Source organism: Pleurodeles waltl, chromosome 2_2, assembly GCF_031143425.1.
Source record: "Pleurodeles waltl isolate 20211129_DDA chromosome 2_2, aPleWal1.hap1.20221129, whole genome shotgun sequence".
Lineage (NCBI taxonomy): Eukaryota > Metazoa > Chordata > Amphibia > Caudata > Salamandridae > Pleurodeles > Pleurodeles waltl.
The window spans coordinates 129,497,351-129,518,498 of NC_090439.1; the positions used below are offsets into that span (position 1 = coordinate 129,497,351).

The following is a 21,148-nucleotide window of genomic DNA, read 5'->3' on the forward strand; positions in this document are numbered from 1 at the left end:
TCATGTTGGAAAAATACTTGAAAAATGACTCTACAAATCATCTTTTAAACTATGAATTCCTTAAACCGTGCTTACAAAACACTGTAGGTATAAACTCATCTGTATAAATAGAGATTATTTGAAATGTCGTGTCCTTAAGCCAAATATTTCAAAAGCTGAGCCAAAAATGGTTTTCAGATTCATTATGGAACATTTAACTGTTGGGCCTAGACCTCTCTGCAGGGTCACCCCCATAGTTTTTGCCTTCACCCTTCCTGTTTTCTAAACCTGTTTTTGTTGGCTTCAGGACTCTGCACAATTTACCACTGCTAACCAGTACTAAAGTGTTTGGGCTTTACTATCTAAACATGATAAAATATATCTAAGCATGATAAAATTGTCTAACACCCAATTGGTTTATTTAAATTACTTGCAAGTCACTAGTAAAGTGGTACTAAACATACCCATGGTGTGTAAAGGAAATGCTATTTGTGGGCATGCACTAGTTACTGTGCCACCCTCTGAAGTAGCTTGTTTAAACATGTCTCTGGTCTGGCATTGCAGCCTCTGTGTGCAATTTTAATGTGCCATTTCAACTTGGAAAAATAAACTTTCTCCAGGCCTAAACCTTGCATTTTAACACAAGCAAGGCATCCTCTATGGTAGTCCCTACAAAGCCCGTGGATGAGGGTTCATGTATTTAAAAAGTCTGACCTGTACCTTTTAATGTTACATGTCCTGGTAGTAAAAAACTCTAAAATGTATTTTTCTCAATTGCAAGGCCTGCCTCTCCCATAGGGCAACATTGGGTTACTTGATTATATTTAGTAAGTTATAACTTTTGCTTGGAAGCAGATAGAAATGTCATGTTTGTTGTTTTAGAAATTATAATTTTAAGCCCTCTTTAATGTAAAGTCGGATTTTAATTCACAATTCTGAAAATGCCACTTTTGGAAAGTTAAACGTCAGAATAATGCATCACTCACTTGATTTCAGCCACTTTCAGAGAGTCAATGAGACTGACTGGAGTCGTCAGTCAGCCTCCACAACTCAATTGAGATGGATTCATTTTTAAATGCAGACATTAGTAAGAAATGTTTTTGTATTTATAATTCAAAATACACAATTTGAAAATCAAAACAAAGTAATGTTCATGTCAGAACATATTTTTTTCACATGACCCACAATATGCATAAAAAATTTGTGCATATATCCGAGTGAAATTAAATATTTCTGAAAGTAGTGAGATAGGCATCCAACACGTTATTCATGTAAATGCACAACAAAAACAAGAACGAGAAGGACACAGTCCAGAAATCTCATGTCTCAGCGGTCACCAACTTTTCCACAGGGTTTCTTAAGACAGCTTATAATGGTAAAAACATCAATACAGAGTAAAGTAGCAGGAAGGAAATTGCTTGTCAGTTCTATTTCTTTCCCCATACATTCATGAAAGATTTGAGAAAAGTCCAAGTTTCTTGGCCCAAAATACTGTTGAAGTGTTTCAACCTCAATCCTTTTGAGGTCTCCTCAGGACAAGGGCAGGAGTTGCCATCCTGTGGAATAATGTAAGAATGTCTTAAATGTAGGAAGGCAATAATTGTGTCACTCCTTACGGTCAAGGGCATAAAGATAGTGCTTTCATATGCCATGAACCAGAAGAAAAGATCATTTAAAAAAATGTTCAGAAATCTATCTGTTAAAAGGAAGTAATGGGCGGTAGAGAAAACATAGAACTTGATGACAGATTTTGAGTGATATTTGATCGTGCATGTGTGTGCCCACTACCTGACCCGCTTGCCCAGAGCATCAATCTCTCATGGCTCATAACTGAATCTAAGAATGAAGAAAACCATTCTAACTTAAATTCAGAGACAAGATGGAACGTGCTGGACATAATTTGAATCAAAAACGAGAATGATGCACCTTCTAGAGGAGGTTCAGGCAGCAAAAAGCTCACAATGCTAGGTACCGATGTAAGCGTTACTCATGTTGGGACTAGCAATCGTGCACACTTATGAGGTGTAAGCACATCACATTTTGATTTTCAAATTGTGAAGTTTTAATTATAAATACAGAGAAATTTCTTCCTAATGTATGCATTTAAGAATTGATATATCTTAATTGAGTTGTGGAGATTGACTGATGATTCCAGTCAGTCTCATTGATTCTTTGAAAGTAGTTGTAATCAAGCAGGCAAAGCCTTGTTCTGATGTATATGTTTAAGTGGCCTTCCCCTGCTTTAACCATATTGCTTGATTGACTTTTAGACAGTGGAATTTTCTTATTCTAACCATTTGGTGCCTGCAGCCTGTTTCTGTGGTCAATTGACTAGATGTAATTGGCATTTGGCCTTTTTCTATTCCTCTTAAACAGCCACATAAAGATGGTTTGGGTGTTGGCAGAATGGGCCATCCTTACTTGATAGGGCGAGAGAGCTGTCAACTACCACACTTGAACTTCAAAGGCACTAGCCCAGAACACTCACAAAGGGTTTCACACTGTCATATCATGCCTGCAGACAGACTGGGACCATGGTAGGGTGGCAGAAAATTTCACATACCTTGGTATGCAGAAGACACCAGAAGTTTCTTCAGCTTCAAAGTGGGCACCGGGTATAAAATGTGGATCCTCAGACCCACTATTCAGTGCGCTCCTGGACCTGTGAATACCACTGAAAAAGGACTAGCCAGCTGATCTTCTGCCTGAGACCTGCCTGGACCTGCAACTAAACCTGGCTGAAGCCTTGCCCACTGTCTAAAAAGGGAGAATGGATCTACACTCTTCATCGCAGGCGGAACCGACTTCAAGGGTCAGCTGACAGACCTCCTGCGCTGAGCTCCAGAGGCCTCCCCGTAACTGCCCAGCTGAACTTGTTGCTTAGGATCTGCCTGAATCTGCAACTGGACTTGCCTGAACACTATAGTCTCCTCGTGGAATGAGTTTCTGATCCCAAAAGGAACCTCGCAGGTACTGGATCCTTGGTGTGGTATAATTTGAGCTCCTACTTGAATAAAAAGTGAATGTTTTGGGCTGTTCGCAACCATAAACAGGCCCATTTCTGCTCAGATATTGCTGACTGCAAACGTGAAGCTCAAGTGAACCTGACTTTTTGTGCAACAGCAACAGCCAGTGGTGACCAGCAGCACAAGATCTGCATTGACAGCCAGCAGTGACTGCCACCACAAATCTCCAATGACAACTGCCCGGGACAGGATCTTCGTGCTACAGTGATGACCAGTTGCGATGCCTAGCCTGCTCTTCACACTACCGACACAACCATCTGTGATGCCCTTGCTGCTTTCCACGGCCCCCTCCACTGCAAACAGAACACTTCAAACTGAACTTTAGAAGGCAACTTTTTCAGCAGGACTGACCTGGTTCCTGTAACTGACCCGATCTCCAGCACAGTCAGCCTAAACTTTAGACTTTCACCCAGTCTCCCATGACCAGAGGACCATGAGTGGTGCACAGGGCTGGTTTTAGGGTGCTGAGACTGGTGCAGAGGCACTGGGCACTGACCTGGATGGAGGGGCACTGACCTCAGGTGGTGCACTGTGTGTTTAGCGATAACTTAAGAATGAAAAGCACCTGGTACAGAACTCATTGTGTGCCCAGCTTTCAGACAGCAATCAAAATGTCAAATAACTCTTGCGATTGATGTTCCTGCTAGAGCGAGAGATCAGAGTTTTGTCTATGAGCAGTTTTGACTCACCATAAAATAGTGAAGAGGGTTAATATGCCTGCTGCAAAGAACTGATCTGTAGTTGTAGAGGATAGTAGAGGTGATTAATAAACCCAGCCTTTACCAACACTTTAACACAAATGAAATATATGTGAGAAAAGGACTATGGAAAGACGAAGGGCACTTTTGCTTTGTTTTTTAAGGTGCCATACTTACCTTAGATCTTTGAAATTGGAAATCTTCAGTTCTACTGATTGGAATTTTTTGTTTTGGTGTCAAATCATTTATTAAATGTTACTCTATTTTTGTAAATTGCTATGGGAGCTCTCTTGTGTTGTGTTTTCACCTTACTATTGTTTTGTGCTGCATGAATACATTACACATTGCCTCTACGTTAAAGCCTACTGTTTTTGTGGCAAGAGACCAGAAGTTTCATCACAGGTTAAATTAGTGGCTTTTTGTATTTAACCCTCAAAAGGAATGTGGCTGTTGCTAGAGCTTAATTGCATTCTCCCCAACTAACAACCCAAGTTCTCACCACTGCAGTATGTGCGTCTGTACGTAGAGAAGAGAGAAAAAACTGTGGATTCTCCTATTCCTATTGTTGGAACTTTCAGCCAACCTTCAACAACAATGATTATTCCACCCTCAAGTATTGAATAGGATTTGTTGCAATGTCTTCCAATGGCTCTCCCACATATCCAGCTGGCACCAATTCATTCACAAGGGACCCTTCAGGTCCCAAAAGATTCTACTAACCTGCAGAGTCCCTAAATGTCCATCTTTTTCCAATCAACGTCAGGCTGCACATGGACTGTTTGATATCTGCTAACTGAAATAGCCAAATAAATCACAAATACACTGATGGCACACAACTGTGCTTGAAGTCACCTTTTCTCTTGATGTCTATTGCTTTAAACAATACCTGTTACTTATCCAGATCTGGATATCCTGTAACTATAAAATTCTCTATAAGAACTATAACCATCACTACATCAATACAGAATTAATGCTATTCATATGTAGCAACAAGCAACAGTTAGCCCAAACCTGTCTCAAAGACTTGAGCCTACAAAGATTTGAAGCCCATTTTTCACCCAATGCCAAGTAACTGGGATTTACCATTGACACCGATCTCACCCTAAAGAAAGACATTACCAACTAGTTTTCTCTACTGTAGAAATTAAAGCGGTTCTTCCCAGAAAGCAAATGATTAACTGGTATTCAAGCCCTCATACACTTACATCCGTATGGTAGCAATAACCTGATACATGGCATTCCAGCTTCTCCTCTGGTTTCCTTAAGGGTTTTTTAAAAGCAGAGCATACCTTATCAAGATGAGATCATTTCCAAACAGACATTGAGAGACAGGATTTCCTGGGAATGTTTACCTGAAAACAACATGTAGAACTGAACACATAGGTGGGTCTGAGGATGAGAATATTCTTAGCATTAGTCTCACAGCTTCCACCAGAACCTGGCTTGTGCTACCTTCAAGAAATTTGACTATCCACCCTGTGTCCACTGCTCCATTTACCATCCTGCACTATCTTGTAAACTAGTTTAATTCTAGACAAAGCCATCACAATTAGCCTACTGCCTGTCTGGCTGACACACTTATTATTTCCAATGGTCTTTATGCATGCATAGCTAGAACTCTATCAGACTGGAAATGAAGTGCAAAAAAGGAAAAGTAAGGCAACCAATTTTTTCCATTGATGCACCAAGGATCTTGAATGACACACATGTATCTATCAGGACAGTTGCAACTTTGCTCCAATGTAGAGAAGATCTGAAGACCCAGAGCAGAACACAGAAAAAGTTCACTTCCACTGTCAGAACCCAGTTTCCCCTCCAAATACCAATTGTCTGAAGTTTGGCACACTTGACACACAGCTGAAAGATATTTATAATTATGATTGAAAGCCTTGAAAACATTGATTTTCAACAGTTATCGTTAGCTGTGGTATCTCTGGTGCTACAGAGCCCCATAATTAATATGTCTTGCATTTCAGACATGCCTCGTAGCCAAAAGAGTCCTGCATTTTTCCGCTGCTGAACATTAATGTCCCTGGTGGCTACTGGATATAGCACCCATTTTAAATGCCAAGTTACCCTGCTCCTATTATTCAATACACACGACCTACAATCAGGAAGAGTGGGCACTGAGCACAGGGTTTTGCTTGTAACTATGCCTTTTGCCCAGCGCCTCTACAAGCACCATTGTGCATCAGACAAAGTGCTTTGGCCAGTATCTCCTTAAGACACTAACAAAGTAAGAAAAAGTTAAAAGACGCAAGCATGCTGACAGAGCAATCATGGTTTCCATTAAAACTATAATGACCACAAATATGTAACATTAGGTTCATAGTCATATTCCAAGTCATACCGATTTTGCCTTTAGTTGATTTTTGCCCCAGTATCCAATGCATCTTCAAGAAAATATGTGGTTTTCCAAAGCCCTTCCTAATACAGAATCTCTGTGCCAGATTGCAGTGAACACCCACAATTTATAACTTTGCATCTAATAACTTATGTTTTGGGATTTCACAAATATGTTAGCAGGTTTGTCGCCATCATGGAGGTATATTGAAAAGTACACATGTGGGAAAATATCTATAGAAATAATAGGCTGAACCCTACAACACAAACATTTCTGAATTCCTACAAATCTTCAATGAATTGGGCCCTTCATATTAACTCTGCGATAAATACCTCTCCAAGCAGTTTGCAAAAAATGGTCACATCATCTGTGATGATTTGGAAAATTGAACTGAATTTTACCAGTATTTTAGTTTCAAGTGTTATGGAATTACCAAATGCTGTTTTAATTAATACTGCTTTTTTGTATATGGCTCATATTTTGTAGATTTGTATTTGATAAACGCTCACCATTTAGTGATTAGGATTTGACAGAGTTTTAGAAGTTTCTGTAAGATATGTGGTGTGTTTGCCATTTGCACTTCTAAGCTATTTTCTATGTAAGAATTCAAATAAAGTTACATAAAAATTTGACTTATTGAGGTTGGTACCAAATTCTTTAAAGAGTGTGATAGTCCAGCTTCCCATGTTTGTCCTGAGACTGTGGTATCCTTTTTGTAATAAGTTGTGTTTTCCTTTGACATCCTTGGTCCTTTCATCACTAGAGAAATTCGAAGCTTTAGCGCCATAGTTCATGTCATAACACCCACTGAGAGCCTATTACTGAAACAGCAATGTCTCAGGTTTAGTTCACAATACATTTTCAGACTCCCTGTCATATAGTGTTCCTTTTATCCCGGGAAGATTTTTTATCCAAGTAAAGAGTAATGTGTTTTCAATATCTGTATTAAACCATTGAATTTATTTTCATAACATAAGTTCCCCACATTCATTTAACGAATGGTGGTCTTGAGAATCTACTTTACATACATAATGTTCCTATTTTATTCTTAAAGGCAACCTAGAATTGTCCTCAGTTTTGCAATTGTTGCAACAATGTTTTCTACTGTGCAAAAAATCTATTATGGAAGAGACAACTTACTTACTCATGTATGTTCCTTACTCATGTATGAGTAAGGAACACCTAACACTGAAGTAAGACACAAATGGTGAGTTTTCCATTTGATCGCATCCTTTGATATCTTAATTTCAAAGAGATGAGAAAGACATGGGGAGCCATGCATGTGGCCTAAGCTATGATTAGCATACAGTACTATGGTTATATTTATGATTAGTACCCAATGGTCCTATATTTAGTTTGTGACTCACAGTTTGACGATGTCAAAGAATAATATTTATCATGGACTACAGATATTTTTCATCAGGATCTTTCAAGACAGGAGTGGACTAATCTTATCAATCTTGGAACTAAGAAGTCAAAACATTACAGCTTTATACAGTTGAGAAATTAAACTTATCAAGTGAATCAATGTCATGGCACATCGGTTAATCATTAATGAGCTTTCTCTAATATTGATCAGTGCAGGCGAGAAGATTAGTGAAGTATTGCCACTGGTCATACATGAAAAAAATAACAAAAAAGTATGCAAAGGCATAGCATCCATGTGGCCAAGATGACATAACAATCTTAAGGTTGCAAAAACTACTAGTGCCCATTTTATGCTACGCAGGGCACTTCTGTATTACAAAAGGGGCCACAGATGGCTGTGAGACCCCTTCTGAAACATCAATTATGTGGATGAATATAAAGGGGAGATGTGACTTCATGGGGCATGGCTGTGTTCCAATAAGGGAGGCATATTTCTTTGCACCACTGATACATTACTGATGCAGGAGCAGCAGCAAACACACTCTAGGGAGGCAAACTGACTATGTACCATGTAATAAGTAACGCATAACTAATGCATCTCCTGAGGGCAGATTTGGAGGGGCACAGAGCTCCCAGGGATCACCTAGGCATTCTTCCTCAGAGATGAGCAACCACATACTGCATCTGCTTGTATGCGGACCCCTTCCCTCTTCTGCACAGCAAATTGGTCCCTGCATTGAAAGGTGTAGTTGCCACTGTTTCCTGAATGATTGAATGATTTCTGGCTTTGGGGCAAGTTCTCATCTGTAGTGGTGACAGAACATTGTTTTGAAATTTGTAATACAGTCATAGGTTACCCTGGGCAGAACTGACAAGTTGAACTGTGTGCCAAATTAACATAACATGGCCTCAAGTTGGACAAACATCCTGTGTGAATAAATGTTGTTGGAAAATGGCCCACTCTGAAGGGTCACCCCAGACTTTTTGCCTTCCTTCTCCTCTTTTTCTGACCTCATTTTTGTTGGCTTTAGGACTCTAGGCACTTTACTATTGCTAACCAGTGCTAAAGTGCAAGTGCTCTCTCCCTGATACATGGTAACATTGGCTCTAACCCAGTTGGCATATTTAATTTACCTGTAAGTCCCTAGTAAAGAGCACTATGTGTGCCCAAGGCCTGTAAGTTAAATGCTACTATTGGGCCTGCAGCCCTGATTGTACCACCCACATAAGTAGCCCCTTAACCATGTCTCGGCCTGGCATTGCAAGGCCTGTGTGTGTAGTTTCACTGCCACTTTGACTTGGCATTTAAAACTACCTGCCAAGCCTTAAACACCCCTTTTTCTCTATATAGGTTACCCTTCAGGTAGGCCCTAGGTAACTCCTAGGGCAGGGTACTATGTAATTAAAAGGCAGGGCATGTCCTTATATATTTTAAATATCCAGGTATTGAAAAACTCACAAATTTCTGAGGCTTGCTCCTCTCATAGGCCAGCATTAGAACTGCCCTTATATACTTTTAAGTGGTAGATTCTGATCTTAAAGGAGTAGCGCCGTCATGTTTAGTATGGCCAGAATGGCAATGGCGAATCCTACTTACTGGTGAAGTTGGATTTAATATTACTGAGAGAGCGTAGCATATATAATCTATATTAACATGAAATGTTTATGAATTAATGTGTGATAATGCTGCATAGAAACTATAATAATAATTTTGCTTAAAACGTGCACCTGAAATGTGACCACGGGGAGTGGCCGCCAATGTATACGTAGACTAATAATGATGACTAAAATGTTTATATTATGTTTAAATAAGTTTGTACTAATGATTGCGTTATTGAATCTGTGCTAAAATCCTTATAGGCCTTAAGTTAGCATGAGCCGGAGCTTAGCTGCTTGGCTCTCATATTAAATGTATTTTTCTATCTTGCAGTGTGCTGACTCACAAAAGGACATGACCCCGTATGTTCTTTTTCTTCAAACTAAGAGACAAATGTAACCATGTTAGATCCGTTTTCATAGCCTTTCCTTGCTTACAGAGTAAATGTTAAAAAATAAAATGAAACAGTGTAGATTAATGTAATGTACAAGGTCATTCAAACCGGTGAAGACAATGGAGTTGCTGACCAAAAGATGTGCAAAGAATTACAGAAAGATGAAATCATACCGGACGTGCCACCTCTGAAGACGTCAATTATGGAGACCAATCAAAGACTTGTAAAATAATATGGGGTGAAGAGTTAGGTGACCTAATGTAGTTTCTGATAGGTTAAAGATAGTGGGGTATAACAAATGTCCAATAAAATTTTGGGGGAATGTACAACGAAAAAGGGATAAAAACCCATGTCACGGTGAGTCATTTAGGTGGGTTAGGGAATGCTATTGATTTTATCCAGAAACTCTGTCACTCTGTTTGGTGACTTGTTGGTTTTCTTAAAACCATCCTCGCCCTTAGATTGTCCATTTACACTTTACCTCCTTATGAGGGAAGTGCCCTTTTGCCCCGGAGCTGGGTTCTGACTGATGGCGAATTGACTGATGTCCTGAAGACGAAGACTGAACCTGTGCGCTGACCTAAACTTTGGAGGGTAATTATGACAATACAATTGTGATTTGTCTGTTTGCTTTTCCTTTCTAGGTACCAACTGCTTACTTTTGACACAGACCATAGTTAGATGTTTTCCAAATTGGTGTTCTAAATTGTTTTGCATGAAGCCCAACATGCTAATCAGTGGTTAGGACAGGTGTTCACTAAACTGACGCAAATAGACAAACAACCAAAACTATGCTTTGTTGAACTGACGCATTATTGACACTCTGCTAAATTGATCTATGTTCACGCCGTGTTATGTTCTGATGTTTGTGATTCTCGCTTTAATGAAATCTTACCAAAGTTGCCATAACTTGACTATGCTATTATGCTTCTTGGCGTTGAGATTAACGCATCTGCTTTTAGATTGTAGGGAATAAAACTTATAAAATTCTACTAAACTGGTGTGGTTATTCATGACTGCAAGGTCATGGTAGAATCTTGAATTGATTAATGACTTTGACTAAAGTGAAGTGTATTGTCATGATAAATATTGATGACATTATTGACGTATTGATTGATATATTGATTAGCTATCTCGTCCTAAGGTGTCTCTCAAGTGGGTCAAAAGATTAATTGGCCTAAAACGAGTCCTGATGTGTAATAAATTATCATAAAGGGACGCGTTATCAGTTCTATTTTAGAAATGCCACTTTTTTAATGAAGTGCTTATGTTCTCTTTAGCCAAAAAGAATACAACAGAATGAACAATGCATATGTATTGCTTATCAAAAATAAATATAGTTACAATAAAAAATAGTCACACATCATTATTTACAAACTTACTTTGCAGTTTCTGCAAACACCGGTCTTTAACAAAAAATGTGCCTTGAACACATCATTCCCAGGACTGTGCTTGCAAGGTCTGGAAATCTGTGTTGCCTGCTATCTGCCTCATATCTTCTCTATCTGCTTCAGAAGGAAGACACCTTGAAAACTTCCTCTCTTTTTTATCTCATTAGCACTAGGACTTTGGCCTAGTGGAATATTTCATCATAATCGCTCTTAGAATGTCATTGTGAACGGTCCCATGTATAAAGGTGCTGTTTGTTCTAATAACTATCGCTGGATTGATAACTTAGGGCCTGATGTACAAAACCATTTTGCATTTATAAACACCGCTGTTCTCAAGGTACAGTATTTACAAATCCAAAATATTTTTTTACAAACACATCTTGAGGAAATGCATTTCTGGCTTGGAAAATGGGTTTAGAGGCACATACTGAATCTCAATTAAGAAGGGTGTGTAAAAGAGGCATTCCTTCTTGCTGGAAATGGCCCTTTCTTCAGGGTCACCCCTAGATGTTTTATCTTCCTCCTCATTTTCTGACTTTACAACTGCAAACCAGGGCTAGCATGCTTTTGCCCTCTCCCTAAATGTGGTATTATTGGCTTATCCAGAATTGGCATATTTACCATATTTATTTTTGCTTGTAAGTCCCTAGTAAAGTGCACTGTAAGTGCCCAGTGCCTATAAATTGAATGCTACTAGTGGACCTGCAGCACTGATTGTGCACTCACTACAGTAGCCTTTCAAATAAGCCTCAGGCCTGCCACAGCAGAGCCTGTGTGCAGTTTCAAACAGTAATTTCAACCTGGCAAGTGCACCTACTGGCTAAGCCCACCCCTTCCTTTAATTACATAAAAATCACCCCTAAGGTAGGTCCTAGTTAATCCCAAGGGCAGGGTGCATTTTAGTTAAAAATTGGACATGTACCTTTAACTTCAGCATGTCCTAGTAGTGAAAAACTATAGCATTCGTTTTTCACTACTGCAAGACCTATCTCTCCCATAGGGTAACATTGGAGTTACCATGAAGCAACCTTTAAGTGTAACTTCCAATTGGGAAAAGATAGAAATGCAGAGTTTGGTGTCTCTGGACTGACAATTTCAAAAATCACAACTTATGGTGAAGTCAGATTTTGAATTGTAAGTCTGAAAGTGCCACTTTTAGAAATATGGCATTTTTGACTTTAACTGTTCTGTGCCTTTGACTGTCTCTGAATACATGTATGGGGATGGTGACAGTTGGGCATTGTGTATTCCCTCTAGACAGTCACACACCATGAGAGCTTAGCTGTGTCTTAATGGGCCTTTGGCAGGCTTGACAGGGGTGCAGAGCTTAGGACTGTTTCACGTGCACCTGAATAGGGCTGTGCCTCTCCCTACACAAAGGGCTGCATAAACCCCTGTAGAGTGTCTGGAGCGAGGGAAGAACAGACAAGAACCTTGTGATCTTCAGAGGCCTCTTTGAAGTCTTTTCCACTTCTAAGACACATTTGATACTGGATCCCAAACCACAACAAATGATAACTACTGGATTCAAGGACATTCTGCCAGGAAGAAGGACTGCTGTACTAACAGGAAGGGCAGCCATGCTGCAAATGCATTGCTGTGTTGGCCTACTGCTTGCTGTGTGCTGTGCTGTAGGAGGGACTGCGACTTTGCTACTTGCTTTGCTGTGTTGGCCTGCTGCCTCCTGCTTCTTCCCTGGTGTGAGAAAAGCTAGACCTTTTCTCTACATCCTTGAACTCAAAATTCTCCAAGGGCTTGTTGGCTTTCCCCATGTTACCTGCAGGCTGAGGGACATCAAAGACTGCCAGCAATTCTCCAGGTGCTGCTCCACTCTTTCATCTGTGAGCCCTACCCTTGCATGAGGTGCCCCCTTCAGTTTTGGGCATCAGAAGTGGGGTCTCCGCTGATTTCTTCAAACAAAACGACACATTGTGCCTGCAATGTTGATGCTTTGCTCCATGAAAGGTACTTTTTCAGTGGACCCAGCGTGGGTTACGTAGCTGGCCTACCCTCCATTACAGTCTGCCTGAACTTTCAATTTGAACTGGTCCCCCATGACCTCAAGTAACCTTTTGACCACTAATGACTTCTAGGTATTGTTTTTGACATTTAATCTTTAAGAAATCATGTCTCAACTTCTGCTTATTGGATTTTTCTCATTTTATTCTTGCTTTACTCAGATAAATATTCTCTATTTGTCTAATCTGATGTGGAGTCCCTTTGTGGTGTTTTCACTGTACTACTGTACTTTAACTATGCATATATACTTTACCTCCTAAGCCTGACTGTTCTGTGCCAAACTACCAGAGGGTGAGCACAGGTTAATTTAGGGTGTGTATCTGACTTAACCTGACTAGGATTATTGTCTCTACTTGGACATGGTTCTTACCTCTGCCAACTAGAAACTCAGTTTCTAACACTTCCTAAGGGTGATTTGGCATGATACATACCAATGGCTTGCAACAACAATTACAGTTGCAGACAATTGACTAGTTACCTCAAAGGGTGTGGTAACTGAGTTGCAAAGGAGAAGATGGACCTTTGGTAACCACTTACCCTTTGAGAATTCTGTCTGGGGACTCCGGGACCCCTGTCTGCTCCCCTTTATGTCTTTTCAAATGGGACTCTTTTTTTTATCAGCACCTGTTTCTTTAAAGAATATACATATGAGGATGGTGGTCCATTGTTCCTCGTAAGCCACCATCCCTGTGTTTGTTGCCTGTCACAAATAGCAATGTGCCTAATTATTATTCATTAAGCCAGTCATTGTGAGAGCCCCTTAAACTATAATTTTATGATGTGACATATTAGTACGTAGGTCTCATTTCAAAATTAGAGACAAGTTACAAAAGTATTGCTCTGTTTTTGTGAACTCTCTTTTCTTACATTTTGCTTTTACATCTTTTTACAATTGTTTAAATAACCTTTTGTTTAACATACTGTACATTTCGTTTAGTTTGTGCTACAACCTTGGTCTTCACTCTTATATGAATGCTTATCAGTGCCTGACCTTTAGAAATAACCTTATTTAAATCTCTCTAATGATGCTGGGCCTTGGGCACGACATGTTAAAGCGTTCAATTAATAAATACATAAATAAATCAAATATTTCATGAGCACTTCAAGGGAATATACTCTTTTCTGGTACACTAAGTTAAATCTTAAAGGAGCAGGTCATCTGATACAAAATTGTGTTGCAGATAAATCGATAACAATCTTTAAAACGGTTTTACCATTACGAATATATTGGTATACTCTTTGGGCTACACTAATGTTCCTTTACTGCCTCTACAATGTTTGTAGGGGGGTACAACTAGGCACACATTTAGCCACAGAAGACTAGACATGCAAGGGTTTGGAATTATTCATTTTGACCTAAATGGCAAGGCGAGTACTAGGTGAGTCTCAAGGTGTGATGTGTTTATATTTTTACTACTGGTAACCATTCTTCATTTAGCTTCTTGTCTGCAATGAATCTTTCTTGATGTGGAAGTAGTGGTAGAAGTTTAAGTTGAAGGCTGACAGCACCCAACCTCAATGCTTCCTCTGTTTCCTATGACTTCCTTTGGTGTCTTTGAAGTCAGTGGAAACTTTCTCTGATACAACTATGTATATTTACTGCTAGACGTAGGAGCGAAAGTGCACAGCTACTCACTTCACATGGCAAGTCAGCCATTTCCATCACACCTCTACCTCAACCAAAGAATGTGCCTGTACCAATGCTGCATCCACTATCTGACCCCACGAAACTGTGGTATCCTAAACGGAACCCTCCAATTCTGCAAAAGGAATAGCGCTTTTATGAGCTCAATCACAATCAGGATTTCTTCATCCCATTGTTTATGCCTTATGAATTTTGTGTGATACATTTGTGACCTGGCAACATACTGTGCCATGTCACCATGGACATAAAAACATGCATTCAACAAAAATATAACACTCAAAGATGATACCTAAAAAACTAGAAGGGACGCCATATATTTTTAAGGATTTGTGCTACAGACAAATTATAGATGCAGCAATTAATTCAATTTCCCATCAACAAATGGTTTGAAAAATAAAACGTCAATACAAAATATAAAATTTAAGAAGTAACATAGCAAAAAGAAAAACAGAATCTCATTACTCTATATAAATACTAATCTAAGCTAAATGTTGCCCTTTAAAGCCATTAAATGTCGAAATGTATATTCAATGCGCATCCTAAATATGCCTGTTTGTCAGATTTGTCCCCATTTAAAATACATATTTGTTGAAGAAAGAGGGAAATGTGTTTGTAAGAACCACTGGTCCATTTTATGAGTTAAATCGCACTTATTGCAGGCCCAGATTTCCTCTTGATAATCAAGAAAGCCACGAAAATGTACCTACTGAACATTGTCTGAGATTTCTAAAAGAAATCAAACATACTGTAGCTTTTTTGGGTCAAAACTGCGTCGCATGTGCTTGCGCATGCTTTTCGCTTGCGAGACCCTTTAGTAGTTAGAAAAGGGCTCGGTTCGTAGGCTCGCCTTTTGAAATCTGCTTGCTTTCATTAGTGGAAGGCATGCATACGTCATGCCTTTTCCGGTGGTTAGCCCTCCTCGAGCGCAGCGACCAAGTACTGAAAACATGCAAGGCTCACTGTTTTCCGTCCGGTTTGTGGACTACTTTTTATCTTTTTTCGCAGCATGATCTCGTTGGCAGAAGTCGAGCGCATTCCATGACATCGACCCTGTTACATAGTTATTTGCACTTTTGACGGTTACGTAGATAATTGCACTTTTGCCGATAGGTTTCACTACTAGGAACTGTAGCAGCGCGATTGCAATCTTTTTTCCATTTAATGTGCCAAGAAAAGTCTGGTTGGGAGTAACAACTGCTCATAGCTCTAACTTGCAGAAATGCGAGACCAGTTGCATTGCAAATGCTTGTTTTGGTCTTAGCAACAAGCAGGATCAGCAGGGTCAGTACAGGATCCTCCTGGTCCAAATCTAGTGAGCTCTTTTCTGACATAGGAACCACAGAATTTTTTATTTCGAATGAAGTGCTTGCTCAACCCTTTCAAGATCAGCTGAGGGAGATCTATTTTAGGGCTGGTCCAAATAATTTTCAAAAGGCTATTTGGTTCTAGCTTGTATTGCCAGTTACATTTGAACTCCCAAGTATGGAAAAACACTCCAAGGTAAATTCTAAAAAACTTTTGAGGTACTTATACTTCAGGTACAAGTATTGTATTTTGCCCCTTCAAACTTTCACTTGCAAATAGAGCATAGGGAGCTCCAACTATTGGCTCAAAATCACAGCTTTGGGAAAAGGGGGTTCTTATCAAGAAGGATACATTTGCTTGATGTGAAATACTATTTTTTCAGGATCCATATTTGCACAACTCTATTTATAAGGTGTCTATGGCAAATGCAGAATAAAGGTGTTGAGAGCATTGGTGCCTTTTCTCGTTGAACCTTATGTATGAAGTAATCTTTATGGGTGTTATTATATGTATTTCTAATAATTTTAATGAATATTATTATATCATTTATATGTCAATGCTGAAGTATGTCTTTTGTAATACTCCTCTGCTTTATGGTATATGTTGAATCTGAAATAAATAAGTATTTATGATGATATCTGGATAGCTACATTGGTTCCTTATTATCTCGTCTATCTTTAACTAGTGCAATTATCAACAATAGATTGCTGGTCAATGTACTGTATAGTGGTAAGTGTAAACATTGTGTTACATTGCTCTGTAGATCTTTCTTTCCCTAGCTATATATACATTTATGTATTCGTAAATAGCATTTCCTACATTTCCTGTTCTGCATATTGCTTTCTATTCATAAGTGATATGATTTAACATTTACAACCTACCTACAATATGTCAAACTATGACAGCGAAATTTGCGAAAATCTTTATGCTTTTAGCTTAATGTTATGTGCCTAGGCCTTTTGCACATAAGTATTTATCTTTGGAAGATGTAACCTCGACCTTGAAGTTTTTTCCAGTACTCTAAGTCCTCTGATTACTGCATGTGTGGGAGAAATGATAGTGTGGGCAATAGACAATTTCTTGTATTCTTCACAGGTTTCAGGAACCATTTTCCACAATTAAATTAATACGGATTTGAGAAATGTAACTTATAGCCAAAGCCCATTAGCAAAATGAGATCACATCCATGCAACCCTATTTGTTATATACTTCAAATAATACAAATGTTTATTTTTTTTACTTCTATATTTAAAAGTATTATGACATTTTCATTTTTATTACAAATGCTTTTCACCAAATGCAAAAGAATACATTGCACACATAAAACAAAATATATATACATTCATTGGATGCGGAATTCTGCATAGGTGCACTAAGATTAAATAATTCCAAGTTAAACACTAAAACTTTATCAGTTCATCTTCATCAAGCATGTAAAATAAATTGGGAAGTTCATCTTAGGCAGTCTACAAACAAGGGAAGATACAGATATGAGTGAGGAACACATGACTGGGGAACTTATTACGTATTTGAGCTGTATATAAGAGATTGGGGCCCATATTTATACTTTTTGACGCAAAACTGCACTAACGCAGTTTTGCGTCAAAAAAATTAGCGCCGGCTAACATCATTCTGAATCACCATGCGGGCGCCGTATTTATTGAATGACATTAGCTGGCGATAGCCGGCGGCGCCGTCTGGTGTGCGTTAAAAAAAACGATGTACACCAGGCAGCGCCGGCGTAGGGGGATATGGGGCTTGGGCGTCAAGAAATGGGGCAAGTCAGGTTGAGGCAATTTTTTCGCCTCAACCCGATTTGCGCCATTTTTTTTCACTCCCAACCCCCATAGAAATGACTCCTGTCTTAGTAAAGACAGGAGTCATGCCCCCTTGCCCAATGACCATGCCCAGGGGACTTCTGTCCCCTGGGCATGGTCATTGGGCATAGTGGCATGTAGGGGGGCACAAATCAGGCCCCCCTATGCCACAAAAAAAAAAAAAAAAAACACTTACCTGAACTTACCTTAATGTCCCTGGAATGGGTCCCTCCAGCCTTGGGTGTCCTCCTAGGGTGGGCAAGGGTTACAGGGGGTGTCCCTGGGGGCATGGGAGGGCACCTCTGGGCTCCTTCAGAGCCCACCGGTCCCTTAACGCCTGCCTTTTGCAGGCGCTAAAAAACGGCGCAAAAGCGGCCGTATGTCATTTTTTTTGACACGCCCACTCCCGGGCGTGAATTTTGCCCGGGAGTATAAATCCGACGCACATGCCTCGGAGTCGATTTTTTAGACGGGAACGCCTACCTTGCATATAATTAACGCAAAGTAGGGGTCCACGCAAAAAAATGACGCTAACTCCATGGACTTTGGAGCTAGACGCGTCTAACGCCAAAGTATAAATATGGAGTTAGTTTTGCGTCGAAATTGCGTCAAAAAAAACGACGCAATTCCGGCTCAATAGGAGTATAAATATGCCCCGGGATTTCCTATGGACAGCAAAATCCTTCCAGACTTCCCTCAAATTTGCTCTTTACAACAGAACAATCAAAAGGCATGTTTCGAATTGTATCATACAAATGAATATTTCAATCAGTTTGTTACTGAATGAATTTATAAGGCAAGTTTCCCCATTTTTTTGCAACATTTGAATATCTTAGTAAACTGATGCAAATGTAACCATGCACATGAATTTCCAGGACATATATTAAGGATAATGACAACAACAATTAGTAGTTATGAGCCAAATCGGATAATATTGAGATGTCAATAAACTTAGAAACATGTGGAAAAATCCAGAGCTTGATTTTTCACATTGTAGCTTCTTCACCATGCATAAATAATGATCATCATTGATGTGGTAACTATTAGGCAGAATGAGGTTATTAACAGCGTACTGTAGTTCAAAGCACATATTATCAAGCTAGACATCCATAAAAAGTCAATGTATTGTATTTTTCCTGCAGATATAATTTATCCTCCTTTTGCCTTTATGCCAAAATATCAGCATTTTAATAAATCTTTTTAAATTCAGTGTATATTCTTTGTATAATGACTACTTACCGACTGGTGACATTTCAGGTACAGTTGCAACATAAGGACCATCCAAGAATTTGGGCTCATTATCGTTAATGTCCTGCACCTTGATAATGAATTCCGATTCTGGCTCCACTGGCTTCCCGGTTTCTATTGCAACAGCCTGAGCACGGAGGGTGTAGAATGGCTTTTCCTCTCGGTCAAGGCTCTTAATGGCATGAATATCTCCTGTGGTGTCGTCAATGGTGAAAATGGTACCAGCTCCATCTCCTAACAGGGTATATTTAACAGTGCCAATTCCCTTGTCCAAATCAGAATGAAGCTGTTTGCCAAGAAAAAAGGATAATCTATTAATTTACTTGAGATGTTAAAAGAGGTCACAGTTTAATACAGAAGAAAATCATTTTTATAGGTTCTTATTCCCCTCTCCCCATCCCCAAACATCAAACAAATGAAATTATTGTACAATATACATTTATGTGACATGGAATAACAGTCCACTCTATCAAGAATGTTTAGGGCATTTTACAATTTTGTCTATGAAAAATTGCATCAGAAAAATAAGGAAACTCAACACAGGGCACCAAAGTAAAACTAATGCAGGGCGCCGTCCAGCCCCCCTGCAACCCTGGGTACCACCACCTCCCTGGGGCAAAAATGAAAAGTACTGCAGGGGGACTTCCCACCCCCCATACTTTGGGAACCACCACCTCCCTGGGGCTAATTTAAAAAGTGCTAAGGGGTCCATCCTGGACCCCACCCGGCCCCAAGAACCACTGCCTCTCCAGGGCTATTTTAGTGAGGAAGGGGGCCACGCATCCCTCCTAAAGGAGCCACTGCTGCCACAGGAGGTGGGGAGCCTGCTAGGAGAGCGGGGGCATTCAGGATCTACAGCAGTTCCCAACATTGTCACTGGGTGCCTAGGGGGCCACCCAGTTCACATGCCTGGGCCCTGAGGGATGGGTTCCTGGGGCCGAGATCCGCCCCGAGGAGGAGGGCCAGACAGCCCTCCTCTTCCCCCAAAAAATAAATAAATAGGCCAGGTTACCCATCCCCCCAAATAATTTAAATGTTTCGAGTGGGCCCCAGGGGATGGGATCTCTGGGGGCCAAAGTCAGTCTGGGGGGCCACGCAGCACCCCTCCCCATTCTCCCCCCAAAATGTAATATTTAGGCTGGGACCCGGGGGATGACTATACCGGGGCTGAGATCAACCTGGGGAGGGGTGGCCGTGTGGGGTTAGGTTGTTATAGGGGTTGGCTGCAGGCCCTGATGCCAACTCCTGCTGTGCAAGGCAAAAGGCCGTGAACAATGCAGGGTTGGATGGTTATAGGGGTTGGCTGCAGTATCTAGCCACAGACCAGGCACTGCGGCCAACCACCGCTGTGCATGGCCAAAGGCCGCAGGGCCTGTTGGCAGGCCAGACTCTACGACCAACCGTCGTCACGTACGGTCAAAGGCCGTTTGTGGTGGTGGTTGGATTAACCTATAGTACTGAAGATTACTTTACGTTTAAAAAAATGTCAAATTCACTGAAAAAAAACAAAGGTTACAGGGACGTTATAGTTAGGAAATAGAATTTAAAAAAACCCATAAAAATTCACTTTAAAAAACAAAGGTTACACAGATGTCATAGTTAGGCTCACATTTTAAATGTACCAAACCATAGAAATTCATCAGTTATCGGAGTTATCTCAAGGAATTATAACTCGTGCACTATTGTAGCTTTAACTTGTGCCCTCACCATGCACTGCTATTTACTCAACATAATACATCACTCATGACATCTTTGATAACATCATTGATAATATCAGTGTAACATTTGCAGTAAAATTATTTGGCAGAAAACTGTGCATGGAGGGGTCGAGAGTTATAGTTACCTTAGGGCAGGAGTTATAGTAAATTTGTAGCGATAGCCACTGTTTAGTTAATGTTTCACATACACTTTCAGGTGAAAATGCATTTTTCAATAACCCCATATTTTTGTACCCTATTAAAACACTTGCACTACATTATTCAATTCCTTTGTATAGCCACAAAGGTTTCAAGCAGATAATTTTGCTGTGCAAAAGGAAGTTAATGTTAGGATCAATAAAGTTGTATTTTATAATTTTAGCTCCCATGTAAATTTGCTAATGTCTACAACGTAAAATGCTGAATGTATTTACACAAAATTTGACTTGAATGTAGAATTGTATGTACTCAAAAAGCAACCTTTTGTATGCTTGGCATAAATCCTTTCAGGAGTTTTTGAGGTATAGGCAGCTTAAAAAGTTGCCAGTGGACTTTAAAGGGTTAACACTGGTATATTTTTGCCATTTAGGACGAGTGAAATCTTTTAGATTCCAGAAAAA

The 21,148-nt window shown here is 39.9% G+C and overlaps 1 protein-coding gene across 5 annotated transcripts in view; it reads right to left on the reverse strand.

Moving 5' to 3' along the window:
- CDH12 (cadherin 12) overlaps positions 1 to 21,148 on the reverse strand; it is a 2,251,017-nt gene that overhangs the window by 893,440 nt on the left and 1,336,429 nt on the right. For all 5 annotated transcript variants that reach the window (XM_069219514.1, XM_069219517.1, XM_069219515.1 and 2 more), the window contains one exon: positions 18,823 to 19,117. In XM_069219514.1, coding sequence (XP_069075615.1) covers positions 18,823 to 19,117 — 295 coding nt within the window. The remainder of the gene's footprint in view (positions 1 to 18,822; positions 19,118 to 21,148) is intronic.